The sequence below is a fragment of the Tyto alba genome, unplaced genomic scaffold (genome assembly GCF_018691265.1).
Source record: "Tyto alba isolate M040663 unplaced genomic scaffold, T.alba_DEE_v4.0 Super-Scaffold_40, whole genome shotgun sequence".
In the NCBI taxonomy this organism is placed as follows: Eukaryota; Metazoa; Chordata; class Aves; order Strigiformes; family Tytonidae; genus Tyto; species Tyto alba.
The window spans coordinates 19,317,308-19,341,948 of record NW_024881316.1 but is presented as its reverse complement, the minus strand read 5'-3'; the positions used below and the strand labels follow the sequence as shown (position 1 = coordinate 19,341,948).

At 35.9% G+C, this 24,641-nt stretch overlaps 1 protein-coding gene across 8 annotated transcripts in view; it reads left to right on the top strand.

The window, feature by feature from the left end:
- ADGRB3 (adhesion G protein-coupled receptor B3) overlaps positions 1–24,641 on the top strand; it is a 468,217-nt gene that overhangs the window by 196,664 nt on the left and 246,912 nt on the right. For all 8 annotated transcript variants that reach the window (XM_042803555.1, XM_042803551.1, XM_042803553.1 and 5 more), the window contains 5 exons: positions 5,563–5,727; positions 9,312–9,476; positions 10,308–10,472; positions 16,811–16,912; positions 17,431–17,537. In XM_042803555.1, the coding sequence (XP_042659489.1) occupies positions 5,563–5,727; positions 9,312–9,476; positions 10,308–10,472; positions 16,811–16,912; positions 17,431–17,537 (704 nt within the window). The remainder of the gene's footprint in view (positions 1–5,562; positions 5,728–9,311; positions 9,477–10,307; positions 10,473–16,810; positions 16,913–17,430; positions 17,538–24,641) is intronic.

Here is a 24,641-nt window from a genome sequence, read left to right as displayed (position 1 = left end):
TTCTGAGAGCTGGAATAATGTTTCCTAATCAAAAAGTTCCCCCTTCAAAATAATAAGTATGCAGAATGGACTACTGGACTATTCTTCAAGCATCTATCCACAAGTTTCACAGGAACCTGTTAAACTTGCAAATACTAATGCTAGTTTTCCAGAGTATTTTCATTTATTACCTTCATATACTATATTTAGTGTCCAGGATACTCACTGGGATGTTAGGGAATACATCTCTCAGTGATCTCAATGTCCTTGAAAATTTTCAGGGATTCACCAGCTTCATAATTATAAATATATTTAGATATATTAACATTGCAATAAAACCTTAAATATCAAATTAGTACTAATAATTCAAGTAAACTCATGAAGGAACCATCATTTTAATATTTTTTCATTTATTTATATTTGTTCTGGACTAATACTATTTCAGGGGGAGGAGTCCATTAGGTAATTCAGTCTGTCTTGCAATCAAGAGCCTTCTAGTAAAGTGCAGCATAGTAGGCAACAAAACATAGCTTAGGTAACCATCATTACTAGTTATTTTGTGAGGAAGGACATCTCAGGATCCAGTACTGCAGTGCCACTGATTCATTTCAGCCTAGTGGATCATTCCTAACACAGCTAAAACTTCAAGGAGAAAGAACGTGGAATTTCCATGCCTGTAGATCATCTCAGGGTTTTTTTCTTCTTCTCCATTGCCTTCAACAACTTTTACCACAAAATTTAGCTGAAGCTTGGCATTTTCAGGCTTATGGGTAAAGCAAGACATGGCAGGAGCAGGAATAACCTAAATCATTTCAAACATTTGTGTGTTCAAAACTCTCTTTTGGCTGTTGTCATATGCTAAGACTGCTTTACTTATCTCCTTTTTTTTTTTTTTTCTCAGGGCTTGTATCAATGAAGTTTAGCTATACTGCTGAAATGTTGCACATTTTGATATATTCTGTGCCTACACGGTACACTAACATAATTGTTACAGAGAAATAAGCCATATCATTTTTAATTCCTGTAGCATTATTGTTAGTAATCTATGCTCTGGAAGTTCAGGCCTTCACTTGAGAGGAAGAGTAAGACAATTTAAGCTATACTAAAGGAAACTATAACACTTAATTGAGTTTAAATTTGTGCATACAAGCTCTCTAATTTAATTTTAAAAGTCCTTTAATGTAGCAATCTGTTGAGATGGAGTTATTCGGCCATATTAAAATAAAATACCCTAGAATCATAGAATCATAGAGTGGTTTGGGTCAGAAGGGACCTTTAAAGGTCATCTAGTCCAACCCCCCTGCAATGAGCAGGGACGACTTCAACCAGATCAAGTTGCTCAGAGCCCCGTCCAAACTGGCCTTGAACACTTCTAGGAAGGGAGCATCCGCAACTTCTCTGGGCAACCTGTTCCAGTGTTTCACCACCCTCATTTTAAAAAATTTCTTCCTTATATCCTCTCCATATCTACCCTCCTTTAGTTTAAAACAATTACCCCTTGTCCTATCACAACAGGCCCTGCTAAAGTTTTTCCCTATCTTAGAATACCCCCTCAAGCACTGAAAGGCCACAATAAGGTCTCCACGGAGCCTTCTCTTTTCCAGGCTAAACAACACCAACAGTCTCAGCCTTTCTTCATAGGAGAGGTGCTCCATCCCTCTGATCATCTTTGTGACCCTCCTCTGGACCCGTTCCAACAAGTCTATGTACTTTCCTGTACTCCAGAGCTGAATGCAGTACTCCAGGTGGGGTCTCACCAGAGCAGAGTAGAGGGACAGAATCATCTTACTCAGCCTGCTGGCCACACTTCTCTTGATGCAGTCCGGGACACAGTTGGCCTTCTGGCCTGCAAGCACACATTTCAGTTTCATGTCCATCTTTTCATCCACCTATACCCTCAAGTCCTTCTCTGTGAGGCTGCTGTCAATCCCTTCATCCCCCAGCCTGTATTGATACCGGGGATTGCCCTGCCCCAGGTGCAGAACCTTGCACCTTGCCCTGTTGAAACTCATGAGGTTCACATGAGCCCACTTCTCCAGCTTGTCCATGTCCCTCAGGTGTGTCAGCCCTAACACTCAGCTTGATGTCATTTGTGAACTTGCTGAGAGTGCACTCAATCCCACTAAGTCATTGATGAAGATATTAAACAATACTGGACTAGTACCACTTACAATGAAACATCAATGGCCATAATAGGTTTCCAATATCTGTTCAGTTTAAAGCTGAACAAATCAGAAGCATTTAAATCCTAATAAAAATCTCCCAAAATATGCTTGTAGGATGAAGGCCAGCATGGCCTCACGCCTCCTCCCACTTCACAGCAGTTGGGTATTGTGAACACTGTGGGTGTTCACTTCAACATGATTAGGTTCACAGAGTAGCAGAGAGAAGGGAAAGATGCTCTGCAGTAATCCAAACTCGTTGTGCTAGCAATCTTTTTGACAGATAAGTTGGCAATAATTTGGATATTTTTGTCCTAAATAATGAATCTTGCATCTGAAACTGTGTTATAGAAAACAGTAACTCCTCTGTGGGCCAGCTCTCCATCTGGTGTAATTTGGCATAGCTCATCGGGCTATAATTCATCAGATATTATAGGGTTTTTTGCATTTAGAAAATGGTATTAAAGAAAGAAAATGTAAATGAAATATCAGAAAAAAAAAAAAAAATATTCCAAGGTAAGACATTTGAAATTAAGATGTTGTTTTGGAGCTGATATGGATAACACTGGACATTTATGTAATGCATTCAAAAGATTAGTTCTCCTTCATATTTATTGGCTGACATTGATTGTTTTCTTAGTATTATGCCTTTTCCATCCTTGACTTTATTAGTTATCTACTAGTTTCAGATATAAATATAAGAAGGTACTGTGAAATTTTTACTTAATGAGCTAAAATTTGTCACAGAAGATGATTTTGGGCACAGTTTACTTTAAACCACAAATAGATGGAGGCTGCTGTAAGTTTGAATCCACCCAAAGTGAAACATTTTGTTTTGGCTTGTGTTCAGATCCAAAATCACAAAAGAATTATTATGTCTTACTGCTAACATGCAGTCACTCTTGCCAGAGGAAATAGACAACCTTTTGGTTCAAGACAGTATCTTTGAAGAGCCGCTCAGCACATGTTTTTGTCATTTTTAAATGAAGACAAGTAACTTACAACATTTTGACAGCATCAAATCAAAACTCCAAATTAAACAATATAGTTAAACCCATACGTACCTTGAAAAACCTCAGCCTGTGTCTACTTAGTGTCAAGACCTTTCTAATTTATTATTTTTTATGGAATAATCTTTTTCTAATTTGGATTAATTTTGGTTTTCTATGTTTTGAGCTTTTTCAAGTTTTTGTTGCACCTGAGCATCTTAATTAACCATTGTGGTATCAGGAGATGAAATTATATTGCTATTACAGACTGTTGTTTGGAATCTGATCTGAGAAATTGGTTTCTCATTATTTTTTCTCATATGATAAAAAATTTGGAGTCTTAGAGATATGTCTGGATTCAGAATCTAGTACTTTGTCAATGAGAAGAAAAATCTTCAGATCATATGGCTGGATCAGAGTAGCTAAGTATAGTACATGTTGAGAAAAGACAAAATGTGTGGGATTATATGCAGATATAGGTACCCATTTACTAGTTTTAGAAGAGTTAGGTTTCCTGCTTTTGACCAAAATGTCAGAGTTAATCAAGGTTCCTAATATAGCTAGACTAAAATCTGTCACTTCAACATTAATTTGGAATGTTCCTGAGGGTTTGGTTTTGTTGTGTTTTTACTAATATAATGCAGATTGATGTGATATTTAGAATAAGATAATGCTAATAAAGCTAGCCATGTAGGACTCGGAATAATTGTTTTTGCTTTTTGACCAGATGTATGTGACTAACTAAAAACCTTTCTTCAGTTGAGCTGTTATCTAGTGGATAAATCATCCCTGAATTAAGCTTGACATTTTCTGTCAGATACAATTTCTCAGAAGGCAGCTAACAAAATTTTTACCTGAATATAGCATGTGAAATTACAATTTTCCTTACTTTTAACAAAATGCAATAGAATTTACCTAAATGCAGAATTCTCCTTGATCTTACGGATGATTTTGTGATAATACGCCAGGGAGCTGAACATCCTTCTGCACCCTTGGCAGCTGAATTTCACCTCAGGAAATGTTATTCTGATCCCTACAAGAAATAGATTTTATTTGTAGGAACTGGGCAGGTGATACGTGCCTTCGGGGTATAGGAAACCTATATATGAGAAGTTCTTTCACAGTGATGAAAAAAAGCGAGGGCAAACCAAAAAATTTATTTCTTCTGTAATGTTGTGAATCATTACCAATGATACACTGAGATGTTATACACTATTTCACCCTCCAGACACCCTTCAAACAGACAGGGTTGCAGAAACACACAGAGTTATGTGATACCGAGTATGATGCTCAATCTGGGTATTAAGTCTCTGAATTTTTCTTAAATGCCTAGTGTTACTGGAGTTCTCTCTGCCACATTCCTATTGTCACAGAGCCTAATTTAACCTGTGAAAGTGCTTTTTTTTAAGCAGAAGAAAAATAAGTAAAGGGTTTTTTTGCAGTATTTTTCAATTTATAAAGAACTGTTTTACCAATGCATGTGTGGAATTGTCTTACCAGCACATGCTTAACTATAATATATCAGAGAACTTTCCTAAAATTGAACTCCAACTGTTTCTCAAAAGGGAATGCATATGGTATATAAGCTTACATGGATATTGTAGATTAGTTTCTCCGACAGTGGAAAAAAATTAAGGTAGAGGAAGATGCATCTTCTACAATTCTTTACATTAATTTTATTAAATACTTGTATATAAAAATATTGGTATGTGTACTCTGAAGGTGTTTGCAGTTTGTTGAGTGAACTTTTTTCTTTGACATAGAGTGATGCATGTATTGCTGTGTATGTTAAATCAATGAATATGTTCATGTAAGGAAATAGCACAAATCTCTTTTGTTTATGTGGTCTTGGAATTTTTGAGGAAGATAATCAAGCACATGTGCTTCCATGTTTCCACCAGAATTTAAACAAGTGAAACAACTGTAAGATAACAGCTCCAGTTTATTATGGTGACACAGTAAGAAATTATTGCATTTATTCCTATATTTTCAAAAGAAAGATCAGTTTTGATTGCTTCAAGATTTTAGAGTTGACTAGATACATAAAGTATATGCCTGATTTTCACAAAGACTAATCTCCTGAAAATCAGGGCTATTTTAAGTCTTGCACCAAAGATATCATAACTAACTTTTGAAAAGGGAAGCCATCTTTCTTAAAAGAATGAAAGAAAATAAAATGTGGTAGTGAGATTAGTTTAAAGATTAGAGAAAATGGTTCAAATTTAAATATATTTTAGAGGAAATATAATTTAAAAATTGAAATTAACTAAATTTTATAAAGGATTTATTTACAGTGCTAAAGATTACCTATGTAATGATTTCCTTGAAGTTGGCAAAATAATTCCCATTTAAAATACTGATCTTGTTTATTTTAAAATCCTTCTGTTACTTGTGTGTCTGTTTCTGGTTAAAATCTGTTTGGTTTATTGCAGTACATGGCGTTTGGGAGGAATGGTCACCTTGGAGTTTGTGTTCATTCACATGTGGTCGAGGCCAGAGAACTAGGACAAGGTCATGTATACCTCCCCAGTATGGGGGAAGATCATGCGACGGACCTGAAACGCAACATAAACCTTGCAATATTGCACTCTGCCCTGGTGAGCTCATATAGCAACTCTCTGCTTTGTTACGGTGCATTCAGTGTGGGTTGTTTCTGATTTCTTTTATTGCCCTTTGCACACAGAACAAAAAAAAGTTATGCAAAGTGAGTAGGCAGGTTAATATTGTTCATAATTCTGACTGTAGTGGTTAAGGAATATAATCAGGATGGTCTGTTTGAGACACTACACAAGCAGACAATTCTATTTCTTCAAGATATTCTCTCTCTAGGGCATGGTATGAAATCTTGATTCGGCATGGGTCTTGAAGAACCAAAAAGCAAACAACTTTCTGAGTCTGGCTTAAAGGGAGACATTCAGAGGTCACACAGTTTGTGTCCACCATACCTGTTTGAATTATGCTTACTTAGATGTTCACTGCAATTTTTTATTCATCATACAACAAACATATTTGGGAAACCATACAGTTTTCATTGTTGTTTATTCAAAATGGATATTATTTACATATGTGTAGAGAGAAATGCTGACACAAGCTAGGGCATTATTTTAATCCCAGTTAAGTCCTTATGGTAAGGATTTTAAGTGCCTTATTTCTGGGAGTTAGTTGCCTAAACCACTTTCAAAAAACCAACCCTAATCAAGTAAACAATGTGTGGGCTTCATGTTAAGCCTCCCATCCACTGAAATTGAAACTCAGAAAAACCATCTAATCTTTCAAAATTGATTTTAAAATGTTTTTCCATAGGTTATGATTAATTTTGACCAAAATCTTCAATATGTGTGTGTGTGTATATATATGTATACATGTATACATGTACATATGTATATATATGTATATATACCTAAGTATTCTCTATATAATGCCTAAGTATTACAGTGAGTTCAATAATGATGAAGAATATTATATATATAAAATAATAAATTATGGTTGTTGAACTAATTGTAATACTTAGGTATTGAGAAGCTGTCAGGTAGCTGTAACGTGAGAAATTTTTTTCATGAGTTTTGTCTGACAGTACGAAGGTTGCCCTTGCAGTGGGCTTGTGGAATATCCACAGTTCATAACACTGCTGAAAATAGATTCTCTATGACTGGAGCTCTTCCTGAAAAGGGTTGATGGGCATTTCATTAGCAAATGGTTGTCTGATGATTTGAAAACAGAGATGAAGGAAAAAATGGAATTTAGTGTCTCACAGAATTAAAACTAAATTTCTTGGTTTTTTATGAAACCTGACCTTTGCTTTTCTTCTGGTCAGCAAAGCATACTCCAACTTTAGGACAAAATTTGTGGAAAAGTTTTAGTGTTGAATGCAGCTGCAAAAATTTTGAATTAATCCAGTTTTTGACCACGTTAGCAGCTGTGCAATTTTACATGTGCCTACACAAAAGTAATTAACATGATATATGAGCATGAAGCAGAGTTGACAACAAGTGAAATGCCAAATAAAAATAGCAAAGAAGAAATTAATGCATTCAGTTCACATCAGTATTGCAAAGAAACTCAAAAGATATTACACCTAATCTGTCAAAATAAGCAGTTCTTTGAGAATTCTGGATTTTGAGCAGCCATTTGTACCCAAATGCCTTTCACCAAAGGAAGTTATATACCAGTTACATTTAAAAGTAACAGTTTAAATCTTTGCTGAATGTTAAGATTTTCTGTAATTTGAATGTTCAATTTTATAAGAAAATCTTCATTTTGAATTCTTTAGTCTTTTAACGCTATATCTGAAATAGAAAACTCATGCACTGTTTGCTCCTAAAGATAAAGAAGGGAGATATATGAAATATATATGAGAAGCTATGGAATTAATTTTCTCCAAAGACACTATAATAATTGATTTGATCTTTCCTACCCTAAATAATAGTATATAGCAGTGAATAAAACTGAAGAGGCTGCATTGAAATGTAATTTCCATAATGTTTTCCTCTTCACATAAAGCTTTTATGATTAATGAGTGCAACTAGCTTCCATGTTTGGAAAGATTTCCATTCTCTACTGAATAAATTATCAGGGCACAGCTTCATAGCTTCTCAATCTGCATTGAGAAGTGGTTCACCACTAGGCATTACATAGAATACTTAATACAGAACTTTAGGAAAAAGCTTCAAAAACTCTCTTCCTTTAATTCGCTGGTTACTGAGATCCTGGGCATTAGAGATATGGATAGTATCTTTGAACTGTTAGAAATGTTCTGTAATTACTCTCAGACAACAGTAAAATAGTTTACCTCCATATTTCCCTGAACAGTGATGCACCCATACAGACACAGTATGTTAAATCACCAACTTAAAGGTTCTGCTTCCTATTTTATTGATGCCATCAATTTAGGAAGCTGCTATTCCAACCCACCTTTAGAAGAATCCTGAAAGCAGGGGTTGGCAAGTGCACCAAGTGAAGTTACTCGCTTTCAGTGCTGGTGCTTTTATAGCAATAGTAATTATAAAACTAGGTTTTCAAGGATGAGTATTAATCAAAATTGTATTACAACCTACATTTTGAGTTTATATTGGGTAACTGCAGTGCAATGAGGAACCGATGATTGCTGAAGTCTGTATGAATGCAGGATTCTGAATTAGCACAGTCAGTAAAAACACATTACATAATGCTTACCCATTTTCAAAAATACTCTCCAGTCCTATTATCTGTTCTAGACCATATAATTTTTCACTTCTATAGGAACTTAATTGATTTACATTTTTTATTACTTTGTTTTTTAATATTTTCATTTACCTCAAGAAGCTTTCTGATACAAAATTAAGTCTTAAACCTTTGCTCATGGGAATATTCATCCAAACTCACACGTATGGCCTAATACAAAATACTAAATACAGAACTCATCATCATATTCCTACTGTTTAAAAATTCTACTTGATAAATTCAGAAAGAAGATTATGCAATATGCAAACACCGAAGCAGACCTGAGGAGGAAGGCAGGTCGTTTCTGTCCTCCTACTTTTTATGTCAAAAGAACGTTGAAGAACTGGGATCCTTTACCTTACAGGGAGGATGAATGATAAAAGTATATTCAGCATTATAAGTATAGAGAACAAAGACTGTATGTGAAACAAAGTGGTAATGCCTGTTTTCCTTTTCCTTCTTGACTAAAGAGACCTAATTTCACAGTCAGGACCAACAATCTTATAAGATGACCCATCTGAGTGATCTCCACAGCTGTAATAAATTACTTTATTTATTACAGGGCTCAGCTTTTACATGATACAAGATTGGCCCCCGCTTTTGCCTAAAAAGACAAGACTAGTCTTTTTAATAAAGCCTTGATTTTAATAAGGCCTTTCAAAGTGTATGGTATTGGGGCAAAATCATCATTTATCCTTTGCTACATCAGTGTACAATTAGAGGAGATGAAACATTCTTTACTTGAAGCAAAAGGAAAATGGTTTTAAATTATTTTGAAGTAGCTCATAATGGCGGTTTCTGTATTTGACTGCTGTAAAGAAATCAAGTGTCTTCAGGCTAGGCCCAGTCCGAGAGGCCGCATTCAAGCCTAAGTGGAATGATAAAGCACAACTTAAACATGCAATCTAGACGGAAGAGGCGAGACCCTGCCCGGCCCAGGTGGTAACTGCTATCTCCATCTCTTTTGTGCCTGCTGCTGCAGTCGACGGGCAGTGGCAGGAGTGGAGCTCGTGGAGCCAGTGCTCGGTGACCTGCTCCAACGGCACCCAGCAGCGGAGCCGGCAGTGCACGGCGGCGGCCCACGGCGGCTCCGAGTGCAGAGGGCCCTGGGCCGAGAGCCGGGAGTGCTATAACCCCGAGTGCACCGGTGAGTACCCAGAGGCGCGGGGAGCCGCAGCTCTTCCCCTCCTGCTCCGGAGACACTCAGGGGCCTGTCTGGCCAGTAGCTCCAAGCTGGGAAGTGGGGGTACACCAGCAGGCTCCCCGCAGGCCTCAGTGGGCTTCAGAGGGGCCGAGCAGCTGCCTGCAGAGGGGATGAATACATCCAGAAAGACTACATGATAGGCTGGGCTGCATATGAGCTTTTTTGTTTTGTCACCATTTAAAGGGCGTTCGACAGTTTTAGAAAGATATGTTTGAGCACTAAAAAACTTGGTATTTGCAAACATAGAAAGTGAATGTGTATGAACCGATTCCCTTTTGAACTGAGACTACTTTATGATCCACTGGCAGTATAAAAGCAGCCTTCCAGGGTGGATAAATTATGTTTATACCTACTTTTAAGCCTCATTTTCACTGTCAGAGCATGTAAAACTCAAGCTCCTAAAATACCACATGCAAAAATGTTTTCATTTAGTTTTTTAAAGCGTACTTATGTACATTGTAAATGTGTATCATTACCATACAACAGCACTATACAAGTGTATTAAAAAAAATACAAAAGGGACAATGTCTGTTTTGCAGTCTAAGTGAAAGTTAATGTGCACTAATTCTTTTTATTTTATCTTGAGATGCAAGTCATTTAGACAACAATCCCGTACTTAGGAGCCAAGTAGAGACTTCCCCATCTTCCCTGGACTTACATATACCTCTTCTGTCACTGGGGGGCTTTCTTCTCTTACTCAAGTAAAGAATAATCTATCTATCCTCTTTTATGACTGCCATTATGTCACAACTGTAATTGTATTTTTCCAAACAGCAAATGGCCAGTGGAATCAGTGGGGCCACTGGAGTGGCTGTTCCAAATCCTGTGATGGTGGCTGGGAGAGGCGGATAAGGATCTGTCAAGGTGCTGCCGTGACTGGGCAGCAGTGTGAAGGAACCGGAGAAGAAGTTAGACGGTGCAGTGAACAGAGGTGTCCTGGTGAGATGCAAATATTATCACTGTTATTATCTACACTACAGTATGGCTTACTTTAATGGTCATCTTTAGGAGAGACGAGGTCAATGTCCATAGAGCAATAGCTATAAAGAGTCATATCTGGCCTTGCTTTAGGCAAGTCACTGATGTTTTTGTCAGTAGAGTTGTGTTTATGTTAGGTGTAAACTAGCCCTATGGGACATATGAGCAGTGCATCATGTTTTAAATAGATCAAAATACCATAGTAAAGAAAGTTATCAGGAAAATATTTCACTGCTTAGGTATGCCTATATTGTTTGGAGCAGCGATGATTTGCTACAGAAATTATCTTTGAATGAACTGTTTCTCAGAATATCAGGGCTGGTTTTGAAAATCATGGAATTCCTTTTATCCAGTGTAGAAGAGATGTCTTTGTAATACATTTGAGTTAAATTCCAGTGCAGTAGAGATAAAGGAAAAAGTGAACCTTGCTGTAATGTATAAAATGAATGAATACATGAGCAACATTTTATACGAAAGTAATTTAATTGAAAAAGGCACGTCTTTCCTGTTTTAATATAATTTTTAAATATATTTCTTTGCAGCACTTTTTACTGCGCCATCCCCATAGATTTAAGTCTTTCCCACTGAAAACTAATAAAAGTGTAGTTTTGAGCTTCTTCAGAAAGAATTGATGAATAAACAAGAATAGCTGGTGAATATGATTGTTTATCTGTAAAGACACATTGTCCTAAAATACAAGAATACCTTGTTGGATAGACACATTGTCCTAAAATACAAGAATACCTTGTAAGATAAAAAAAATAAGGTGCAAGTAGTGCAGGATGTCTGAGCTGTTCACTTGGGAAATTATGTGTTCTGAACTGCAAGCCAGGAAGCAGCAAAAATCAATCTAGCAATCTCTTTGACTTCTGGACATTTCAATGGCTATATTCTCTGGCAGCCAGAGAAAGGACTTAAATGGCAGGGATGCTTTGGGTCAGGAAATTAGAAATATATGAGATGTGAATTTTATGTTATTAAGCCCACATTTTCATAGGCAGCATGTTTATCCCTTGACAGCCATCAAAGAACAGTTTTCAAGGTATTTGCAGTGAAGTAGAACAATGAATCTCATTGCATTCAAAGAACAACAAAGGGACTATTTATAGTGATAAAGTTATAATGCTATACTGAAGAAGTTAACCAAATTTAACTTACTTCTCAAATGATGTCTTTAATTTTAATATAGCATTCATTATTTGAAAAGCAGTACAAAACAGTATTTGTATTAGTTTCCTAAGCAATTTATAATTTCCATAATTAGTACAGACTTCCTCTATAAAAGCACAGCACTAGTTTAGTGTGAATCTTTTCAATAAACAGATGTTCAGATCAACCAGCTTCTGTTTATAAAACCATTTGTGAAATATTTTCATTTGTATATTTAAAAGTAAAACCATGCTGCTGCAGTCCAATTTCAAAGGTTGCCACCTGCTGTTAATACAATTTTTTACAGATGTGTTTGCAAGTCAAATGCACACAGAGCTTTATTTGCCGTTTAGTAAACTTATTTATTTACTTGATTAATTACAGATTAGAATGAGTATGCTTATAGAGGCCATAATCTAAAGCACCTTTTAACAAGCTATCCTTGTACAGAAGATTATACATTAATAACAGTTTTAATTTTTCTGTTTTTAGAGTGAGATTTACTAAAGCATCTCAGATTTAAATGTAGACAGTGGATAATTTACCATCATTTTATGAAATGATATACTGATTTACATTTTATAAACATCAGGGAAAATTGAAAGGTATTATACAGAGATGATTGTTCAAAGTATAAGCAAATTTCACGATTTGTATGCTTTTCTTCCATTGACCTCAAATAGTTCAGAAAAGCTATTTTTGTCTCAGCAGTTTCTTTTTCTATGTAAGTCATTGAGAAACATGAGAGACTAAAATGTTATTTTTTTCTTATATTAGCACTGCTATTTGATTAGCGTAAAACCAGATCCTCAGCTCTGTATATCTGCATAATATATTTGTAACATGGATGAAGCTGCACCTGTTTGTATCACCCAGAGGTCTATAGACTTACAGACAGTCAAATTATAGCTGACTCTAAACTGTGGAAGAAAAAGGAGAATAAAACCTTTTTCTATGATCCTGGCCACTGTTAATAAGATACTTTGGAAAGAGAGTTGTTTACTTGACTGACTAAAAATCTTGACTGGACATTTTGTAGTTTGAATTTTGCATTGTCTGAACGTTGCACATGATGTTCTCCATAGTTGATCAGTGATTCTCTTCAAATAGTTCAGGCAGGGACTGAATTACATCAGACACTCCTAGAAGCTGAATAAAAGTAGTACTAAGAAAGGCAGCCTCAGAACTGTTATCTGAAAGTTGGTTTCTCAGACAGCTTGTTTCCTGGACAAATGTTGAGTATCTTTGTGATTTATTTCTATTCACAGTTATAAATTTTAAAACTGTGGTTGTTTCCTTCCATTGTATAATATTCTGAGAATGAAAAACAGATCTGAAGATCTTTTGTCTTCAGTCATTGCTTTTTTGTTGTATCCCAAATGTCTAAAGTTAGATTTCACTCCTAGTAGGTCAGCAGTGTTAAGGATTTAATACTCTCTGCTCAAAGTATCCTTTTGTGAAGGATAACTTCAGAAAATTGTAAAGAAATCACAGAAAGGAAAAAGCCTTCTGGATTTGCTAAGCAGCTAGTTGTGCAGGAATCACTGTGGAAAACTTGCACAGGATGAACTAGCAATAGGTCTGTCCCATAGGAATGAAGGAGACAGCTAGGTAATGAAAGAAATTGCAACCCATGACTGATAAGGAGTTACATGGCAAGCTGACCAGAAACTTTTAGAGAAGTGTGTAAGAAAAATAAGGTAAGTCCCGTCAAATGTGTCAGTAAAAACTAGGAGATGTGAGAACCGAGAGCGAAGTACAGTATTTTTTCAGGAGAGAAGACTTCTGTAAATTTATTTTTATAAAAATAAGACCATGTTTTTGTGACAGTTTTAAGAATATATTAGGTTCCAATAATACAGTGTAGGTTTCTAGAAATACTTAATTTCATAATAGTTAATTCTATAATAATTCAATATGTTATGCTTTACCCAGATTTAACTCAAAACAGATCCTCAATGTTTTTCTTGTAAACCTATTGTCAGTGGTACAAAACACAATATAGGAATTGTTTTTGACCAAAATATTACTGAAAACAATGATAGACTACCTTGTTTGTTAACAAAAAGATAACAGTGTACAACTGCTGCTGAAGACTAGCTAACAATTTCCTACTGAACATTGCCTTTTCAGAGGCAATACTAGCTACATAAATAGAATATGAGAAAAGGGAAGATTCAAATGGTTGTAAACAACTAAGTAATAAAATTAAACCTTTAGGTTTTGTTTTGTCTCTGATTACAATACGATTCTACAAGACGTTCAAAAGCTTTTTTCTGTTGCCTTTGTTTAAGATAATTTTGCCTGTGGCATTGAAACAGGACTCGAGAGGAACTGCAGTTCTAGCTTCATTTGTGAGCTACTGTGTGCTGTTGGCTGACTTTCTTCACCTTTTCATGACCCTTTCCCATATTTGTTAGCTGCCTAGGTAAATCGTGAACTCTGTGAGGTTGTGCATGTCTCTTGCTTTGTCTGTGTGTTGTACAGAGGTTTCCTCAGATCCCAGGTGGGTTGACTGCCTCTCACCAGTAATGTCAGAGGAGGGCTGTGCTTCTAGACCACTGGCTTTGTTGAGTGTGCTTAGGTGGGATGAATTCAGGCCTATCATTACAGAGGTATAATGTGGTTAATGTGAGTACATGCTCTGTGTGGGAAGATACTGCTGAATCACATCGTTAGTGAAAGAGAGATCTGCTTTTTATTTGACAATTTTAGCAAATTTACCTCAGTATTTGCTGTTTGCTTCTAAATTTTCGCAATTCTCTGTGGTTTTTTTTTCAGTTAACTCACATTTATCTGTGGGTGTGTTATGAATTAATTGCGCCATAGTTACAGAAATACTTGAACTGGTCCTGAGCAGTGCCAGGAGGGCCAATGAGGCTTTTTAACTCAGATATAATACCACTCCAGTGTGACTGTAATTTCTCCATGGGCAACATGGGTTGGAGCCTCACAGATGCTTTAATGTGGGTGGATGCCTGATTAGCAAGCTCTGCGAGATATACTTTAGCTTTGGGAAGAACTGGTTTGGTTTTTATGCACAGCATTCCTTGATCCAAGGTATTTGTACGATACATTGAAAGGTACAGAGTCAGCCAGGGACCAGAAAAACTTCTTTGTGTGGGCTAAGTAACACCTCTTCCAAACTTTGACTTACTCCCGCACCTCTTTCCTGATAACTCTGGATCTTGTGAATGCCTCTTACGTTGAACAGAACACACAGGTGCACAGATTATCTCTGGCACTAGGCTGAAGTTAAAACGTAATCTTGAGTTTTGAAAAGTGTAATGCAAAAGCACACAAGTAGTACCCTACCAAATACATGAGAAATCTGTCATATTACCTGTGAATTGCTAACATAAAAGAGAAAATATGGTGTATAGAAGTATCCATATATATGTATGTGTATATTTTTTCAGGAAAAAACCCACATTTAATATTCAGTATTTGGAGGGAAGTAAAAGTTTTAGTTCTGAGAATCAACACCTGAAGTGTTGATTAGTGAACACAACACATATGAAATGGCTACAGCTTCATTACAAGTATACTTCTCAAAGAACTCTAAGCTTTAGCAAATTTATGTAATTTACAATATTACCTCCTTATGATGTTAATTTACACTCCCCAAATCAGAACATTTCTTTTGCTTATAAGGTCATAATAGGATAGTAATTGCATTAGTTTATGTCACCAAATGATTTATGTTTATCAAAATGTGGCTTTTCCCATTGTAATGCTGGCCTGGTGCATTCACTTACTGGGCATGTTTGAAGCAGTATTAGTATTCTAGATTATAAATACAACCAGCTTTCTTTGGGTTTTGCCATGATTGGATCTCTTGCTTTTTTAGCAGCACCAACTGTCTTGATTTATGATTCAGGAATGCTGATGGTGAGGCAAATTTAGCAAGCAATTTTTCTACCCATTTGTGATTCATATTAGTATTACTGACCCATCTGCAAGGTATTCTTTGTCCTCCACAAAGAGAAGGTACAGCTTTGTGCAAAAGTCTGCTTAGTTCCTTTACTCACCTCACTCTCCTGTCAGCTGAAATGCAAAACAGAGAAATGGACGGTTTTTTAGGTTAAGTAATGGGATGGGCAAAATCTGTAGTCTGTTCCTGCCTCTGCTAGAGATCTCCCATGCAACCATGGGTGAATCATTGAATTGTTTTCTGCCTTATCACCCCAGCTGCTATGGTGACAGAATTTCCTTTCTCTTTTCCTTTTTCTTGTTTTGTAACCGATTTGCTATAATACAGTGGGGTTACAATTTTCCTGAAATACATATAATATACTTTTAAACAACTCATGGCTTTTCTGTGCTGAACTTCAAATTAAATAGATTTCAGTAATTAGCATTTGTCAGTGCTTTAAGTTGTGAGATTACTTCAGTCAGGTGTTTGCTGTGTTAATCTAATTTACTCAAAAATCATAAACTGGGAATCTACAGTAAAAATACAGAGAGAGGAATCTGTAAGTCATGGCCACGTGAAAATATAACACAAAGCTTTTGCAGAAGATTCTTTTTCCCCATGCAGTTCTGTTACTACGAAATTGCAAAAATATTTTTTCCCTTTAAATGATATCGCAATAACCAGTAAAAGGTCATGTTGTTTTATAGCTACTCAGTTCCCACATTATTGACTATACTTGCTTAATTACCAACTTGTGCTGAAACACATTTCAAAAAAATAACATGTTTTTTGGTCTTCAGGATATGCAACTCTCATTTGATACTTTTAGCACATTTAATGCTTCAAATATGGTTTCAGAATTGATTCTTTCATATACAGTTTAAGCTTTAGAAAAATCTTAAAAAATTTTAGTGTAAGATAAACATCACAGCTTATAACATTTTAAGTATTATAATCTTCTGATATATGCTTAATGTTATTGATCAAAATAGAGCAGCAAGAAAAGATTCAAACCTATTAACATTGCAGCTACAACCTAAAGAATGTTTGTTTGCTGAAGAGAATAAAGGCACAGATTATGTGAAATAAATAACATCACAAAGACAGGTATTATAGATGATATTAACATACACATCTCAGGAAAAATTAGGACAAGATTGAAGACTTACTTTTCTGATATAAAATACCTGTTTTATGTTAATGTTTCTATTTAAATTCTCATTCTAAATGTCAGCACCTTATGAAATATGTCCTGAAGACTATTTGATGTCAATGGTGTGGAAAAGGACCCCAGCTGGGGACATGGCATTCAATCGATGTCCTCTCAATGCCACAGGTACAGTATTACTTTGAAATTATACGATGATAAAAAAGGGGAGAAATCTTCTGCATTCTATTCTAGGCATAATCATTACTAGACTCGTATACATGTGTATATGTGCATATACGTGATTATATTGATATAAACCACACATACTTACATATGCATATAATATATACATATAGTATATACATGCTCATATACTCTGTCTCTTATAGCTTACACATATGCATGGGTCTGTGGTGTTCTTTCCTGAGAAGAAATCAATTTGACAGGACCTATCAGTCAAAGTGATGAAAGTGAAGCAAAACATAAAAATCCTTTTAATTAAGAAAACGTTGTGAAAAACCCACCAAGTGAACATTGAAATGTGTTTCAGAATCTTATACTACTCTCTATATACTGATGATCGTTGCATGAAATTGTTTCTGTGTGTTCTTTTAAAATAGCATGGAATGTAGTTTAAATGAGGTTCATTCTTTCCAGTTGCTCTCACATATGTAAATAATGTCTGTCTTCTTTGTGACTTACAGGCACCACTAGCAGACGCTGCTCTCTCAGTGTTCATGGAGTGGCCTTCTGGGAACATCCAAGTTTTGCTAGATGCATATCAAATGAGTACAGACACTTGCAGCATTCAGTAGGTGCAAATCCAGCTTTAGTACTTGCTCTGTTTATTCATTACTAATCATTGGTGTGAAAAAAAACCCTTATTTACACTCAAGTCAGATTTCTGGTAAGAAATGCCAGGAGGATAATAGACCTAAGAAAGAATAATTTATACTAATATATATTATTCTGATCTTGTATATTGCTGGTGTTCAAGTGAAAGAAGCTTTGTCTTTCTGTAGAACCAGAAAAATTAATCAGATTCCCTTTTTTCATGTCCACTGTGTGAAATTTTTATAGGGGTCAGGGGTAAGACGTATTTTGGTTTATTAGAAAATGAGATGTGAAAAAATGAGATTTACTGGAAGAGTGACCCACTGAGTAATTTTATCATATGTTTAATTCTTTAATTGCACACTAGGAAGTCAGAAATGATACTTCTTTTTGCTATTAGATTTAGAATTTAGAATCACCTTCAAATGTAACTATAGGAAATTATTATATAGTAAAACTATTGCAGTGTCTTGGAAAAGGTAAAGTAACTCCACATGAAGAAGTATTATGGGTTTTTTTTCAGTATGCTTAACAAAAAATTTATTTGCAAAGCATATGCATTATACATTTATCTACTGCCTAAGTATATTTATATGCATAGATGTAATACAGTGTATATATTGCATTATAAATATACTACCATAGTATATGCTATGTATATTGATTGCATTCTATTTCCATAGCTGAAGCATTCAGTCAGGTTAATACTACTGTGGGACGAGTTCCTTTGAAGATTCTCTTGGACAATGGTTTTTGCCTTCATGATATATTTTACTGACGTTCTTATTGCTCTGCCTCCTTTTCCAAAGGCCACTGCTCCATTAATCATTCAGCAGAGGCGCACTAATACAGATGTGTACTTCATAACTTCCCAACCTTTCAACCAAGTGCAACATTTGTGTAGCAGGTTTTAAAAATCTTTGGTGGCTTGAAAAGCAGTAGCCTGGTTGTCATTCCTCAAATCTGGCTTGCCACTTAGAGAAGACTTTGATTAATTCCTTTGAGCTGCATTTCTGTTTCATTAGATTCCAAGTTTATTGAGGCCTGGGATTCAGTTTCAGAGTAAGCCAAACCAAAAATTATTTTTAAAATAACACAGAATAAAGTGTCAAAGCAATTTTTCCAACTACAGTGAAACCTTTTTATTTTATATAGCTCTTTGCATGTTACTGTATCCCTTTAGCGTTCCCACTAGAAAAAAAAAAAAAAAAACAGTTGGCTGTAACTGTTTTGCATTTTATATTTTTGATATTTTATTCTTTTGCAACAGCTGTATATAGTATGTTTAAACGTACTTTACGGGCATGGACAGCAATGCATTTGTATTTCATTTGCTTAGAATCTGTGTTTTGGTAAATAGCACAATAAAGGAAATTACTCTAGGCAATAGATATACAATTTTGAATACTGTCATTGAAGAAAAAAAATCACTTCGTGATTGAAAACTATGAGTTATTTCAAAGTAAAGCAAATTACTTGTCTTTTACTTGCTATATTACAATCTTCTGAAATTTTTAAAGTATTTTGAAATATTTTAAAGGCTTTATTCATCTTGACCTGACTAGAAGACCATCCCTTTAGAATTTTGTTCCTCTGCTCTTACCTTTTTATATTTCTTACCAACATTTATTCAGATAGTTGATCCTCATGCCACTGTTTCTTTAGTGATATTCAGCCTTTTCTTTTTATGTTATTGCTTGAAGTCATTCATAAGCAGCTCAAAAAGTGGGAAATGCTCTTCCATGTTATTCAGTGGTTTGACTTACCTGGCTAAATTTTGGTGAGGCACCAATATTTTTTGAAGAGCTGCAAGTCTGACTGGCAGGAAGGGGTCATTGTTGGACAAAAGAAGTCATTTGTAACCCAGATAAGATTTATCTATTCTTCTATATTTCATTTTTCAAAGTATTAAATAGCATTAGACCATGCTATAAAATAATATTTTGACAAAGAACATTTAAAAATAGCTAAAGCTTCTTTAAAATTATACAAGCATCTAAACATCATCCTATTGCTGCACAAAATTTCAATCTAGTTTATATGCATCCAAATTAAAGGAGAAAAGTGGTTTTCTTTTACACTTGGGAACTGTTCACAGAGAAAATTGGCTGTCTTAAATCTTACTGCTTCTCAAAGTGAACAACACAGCATATTTAAAGAATTGTAGAAAATAGAGGTAAAGACCTATAAGGTCATTGCCCTGCAAATGTAGGCTTGTCCCCCCCACGATACATATGTCAGCTCTATAAATCCTTGCAAATAGGGCTTTATAAAGAAGCTGCTGACAGACGGTGTTGCTGTAATAAATATGTGTGCTTATGAAAGCGTTTATGAGATGCCTTAGTGTGCTTACCAGTAATGTTATTTTACCAACTCAGACCAGGAGTAGTGGAGGATGTCACTCAGTTCTGTGAATGTTCCCATAAAATCTGAGTCTGAGCTGAATCCCTTTCATTTCTCACCTGAAATACATGAACCAGAAGTAGGTGTATAGACTTCAAAAATGATACTTCTAAAGTAGATACACATAATTTACATATAATACTTAATACATTAAAGCATGCCCATCTGGAGAAATACAGACAAGTCCCTGTCTCTTTTCCCTCCAAACAAGCCACATATGATCCAGAACCAGCCCAGAAGTCATGTAGTTGAATTCACATGGTGCTGTGCCCAAGTACATACTCTCCAAAGAAAAGCTTTTCATATGCTGAGAGCCAGAGAATACTGCCTTGGCCACAGACTCTACTAAGCTGCCTACACAAATTCTGTACTGGAAGCTTATAGTTATACTAGTAAATAAACGAAACAGGGTGACTGCCCAAGCTTAAACACTGTCCTTGCAGTCATCTACTCTGTTTAACTGTTTATCTGTTAGCATACTCCCTGCCATGATTTAAGGCCATACCAGTGAGCACTGTCCTGGACAATGCCTAGCATCCTTTAGAGGATAGCGTGGCAGAGAAACCATTCCTAGCAGACAATAAAACCATCATTTTCTAGGACAGAGGAGGGAAAGACAGTTTATCTTGAGGGACATAAGCTGTCTGTGCCTGTTGTCCTCAGGGCTAGACAATATTCCTGTGGCTATTTTATTTATCTGTATGGACTGTTTATACAGTAAAAACACCTTACATTTGGGCAGCTTGGACTAAGGGTAGAGAAGTTCAAGGCTGTATGTGTCCATCAGTGAGACCACACCTGGAGTTCTGTGTCCAATTCTGGGCTCCCCAGTACAAGAGGAATATTCTATTATTGGACCAAGTCCAGCAAAGGGCACTAAGATAATTAAGAGACTGGAGCATCTCTCCTATAAGGAAGGGCTGATAGAGCTTCAGCTGTTGAGCCTAGAGAGGAGAAGGCTAAGGAGGGATCTTATCAATGTGTATAAATACCTGAAGGGAGGGTGCAAAGAAGATGAAGCCAGGCTCTTTTCTGTGGTTCCCAGTGACAGGACAAGAGGCAATGGGCACAAACTGAAACACAGGAGGTCTTGTCTGAACATCAGGAAACACTTTTTCACTGTGAGGGTGTCTAAGCACTGACAGAGTTTGATCAAGGAGGTTGTGGAGTCTCCATCCCTGGAGACATTCAAAAGCCGTCTGGACATGTTCCTGGGCTACCTGTTCTAGGTGACCCTGTTTGAGCTGGGGAGTTGGTCCAGATGACCTCCAGAGGTCCCTTCCAACTTCAATCATTCCATGATTCTGTGATTCTGTAACTCACGTGAGTCCAGAAAAGTGGAAGCTCACACAAGGCAGAAATCCTGAAACGGTAATTTGTAGACTTCCACTCTAATATCAGTATGATTTTTACTTTCTTCCTAAAGGTAACCTGCAAACATTAACACAGGTTTTCATCAGATGTCCACTTAAAGCCAGAATTCTGTGCTATATATGGTGTAGAATTTTACCACATAACCACAGGTGATTGACCCCTGAAGACTGTTTCCTTACTGTATGTAGCTACAATAAGTTCACTGCCTCATGCAAAAAGCCTCTTGTATTTTTACAGTTTTATCTATTATTCATTTGAAAGTGACATGGGAAAAATTTCAACCCTTAATAATCAGTAACAGAAACCCAGCTACTGCTGTATGTTCTTCAGCTTGGCTCAGGACTTTTATGGAGACCAATATGCTAGCTATGTAAATCATGATAAAATGGTGCTATCTTTTCATTTCAAAATCCATTTGGAAGTCTGTTTGCTTCCAAAGGAACGGTGGAGAGTCAGTAGTTAAATATACACTCATAATGCTAAAGATAATATAATTTGCTCATAACCCCCAGCTTCATTAATTAGGTATTTTTCCAGCCACTTACAGAACATGCCAGGCAGAATTACTGCCTCTGCTTAGGGTAGGAATGGACTTGCGCTTCTGAGGCAAAGTACTGGCACCTCAGAAGAAAGCAGAGTTTTCCACTATTTAACTGGAATTGCCTAGATACATGGACCACTTTTTGATACATACATCAGTATTGTACTTAATACTCTATTGTAATAGTTTGAGAGTAATTCACAATCTTTAATTAATATATCACCTCAACATATGTTGGAGATCACACTCTACTACATCTCAATTTTTTGTTGATGGGGAACTGAGTGAGACCAATTAAGCAAGAAATTTGTCTCTGGTCTTCTGAATTAGTGCCTAGCCACTCTTCCTTCTTAATGTTCATACCTCTCCATATGACATCACAGAAAATCCCTGGCATGACAAAAATATAGTAACTACAGGGCCTCTGGAGAGACTATACACTGGAACATGATGAAGCGGTCAAGGGGAATGGTTTGGCTCGTGTAGTGGAGGTTGACTGTCAGTTTACATCTTTTGAGGGCACATTGCCCTACACAATTTATGTGTAGCAGCTTAAGTAAAAACAGTTAAGGAGATGATGCACTTCAGCTGTGCCACAAATGTGCAGCCTGTATTTTCATTAGTTTATTTTACCTTGTGCACTACGGAATACAGGTCCCTTTTAAAACTAGGGATGATAATTAGATCTCTTTGAATAACAGAACCAATTAGTCGTGAATAATTTATCCAACATTTGGTACGAATCAGTCATCAAATGAATTCAACAAATACTGTTTGACCACCTTATACAGCTGGTTGACTAATATGAAAAATTATTCCCTGAACAAATTAAGGGATAGAAATGCCAAAATTCATGAAATAAACCCTTGGGAATGTATTTGGTTAGCTCTAATAATAATACTTAAAAAACCTAATAAGGATTATTCTTACTAAAGCACAATAAGTGGAATATGCAAAATGATAAATAGGTGTGTTTTGCCTTCTGGAATCGTGACCTAGAGGATCAAGCAACAGCTTGATGAACACAAAAAGAAACATCACAGATTATATAGCATTTTTTGTTCTGGATTTTTTGTATTGCCCTGGTGTGTTTGCAGTACCTCCATCTTTGCATTAGGAAAATGCTCTTAGTTAAGCACAGTGTTTCAGGACTGTTACCAGTCAGCTTCACATATAAGAAGGAGTATTTTGCCTGATGATGCACAATTTGTTAAATGTGTTCTTGAGAAGGAGGACATTACAGCAAAGAAGGTCTTCCAAGTGTCTGTTTTAATGTGCATGGAGTTGTAGTAAAGTTGTAAGGTTGAACAAGATCTAGTGGCAGGGGATATCCTTTTTTCAGTTCCTTCTGGGTAGTTACTGGTCACATACCAAACACCAGATTTTAGTTAATAGGGAGAAATTTCCCTGATTTCTTTAATTCTAGATTATATTCTCAGAATTTGGAGATTTTTTCCCCTCTGTGGCATAGACGTGCTTTGGGTTTTTGGACCATTTTACCAAATCAATTACTGCTATAGCAAAAGTTATGGACCTTGTTAAAGTCTATTCTCTCTTTCTACTTTTGTCAAATAGTTTCATTTTCTGAAAACTGAACTCATTTGGTCTAACTAACATATTTTAATCTGTTTAAAGAGTATCTGTTGGTATCTTAATGGAGTGTTATATATAGAAAGGCAGATTAGATGATGATCTAATGACCCAAATTTAGACTGTATAATATTATGAAGTATTCTCCTCATTGCTTATTATCTTCTTTTGATCTGGAAGCAGAAAATGGTCTGCCTAATTATTTTACCTAAAATTGTTTCCCTGAGGTAGTACTTGGTTAATTTGGACTAGTATTTTTCTAAGATGTATTTTCATAAAAGAAAGATATCTCCAAAATATTCTAAAGTATTATTCTGCATACCTGAAAATTTATAAGTAGATCAGACATTACACAACTCCACTGACTGAATACACTGTCAAATTAGGTTTAGCATCAGCATAAGAGATTTAAAACTGAATCTTATGGCACAAAGAAGTTAAATCAAAAGACATACCACATGTATGTATTTTGGCTGCCACAATCTAGCCAACTGGTCTGTGTAACTGATACTTTGAGACAGACCAAACTTCAAATTTAGTCTTTCACATTTATTTCATTTCTATGATTTCAAGAGTAGGTTACTAAGCTATTAATTGTTTTTGCTGCAACAGCTGTTTAGTATATAAAGCGATATCTAATTTCTGGGTTTGATCTTTATTTCTTTCTAAATGTTAAGTCTAGGAAAGGACCATCATGACTAATTGTCACGGCTTCCTGAATGACTTCATCTTGAACTAGCATCTCTCTCACAGGAAGACCTCTAGTCTTCACTGAAAAAAAGTAATGCAATGGAGAATACATTCTCCAAGATGCTATTGTATTTTTTTTATTATTATTATTTTCAATTCTCCTGTTCTTGCAAGTTTCAACAAGCATACCTCAAGTGGGTTCGAACTGGTGATAAATTTCATGCTCTGTGTTGATGCTTTTATTTTTTTAGTTTTTTACTTTTTTACTTAATTAATTTGGAAAAACAGGGTAAAACCTTTCCTGAGAATAAGAAATTTAAGTATTTGTACAGATGATAGCCAGCTAAATTAGAAAACAAACTAAACAAAAACAAATAAAAAACAGACCAAACCAAAGAAATCACCTACCCACTCCTTACCCACCCCACCCCCCCCCCAAAAAAAAGGGCAATAAAGAAGAAACAAAAGTCCTGAATTAGCACT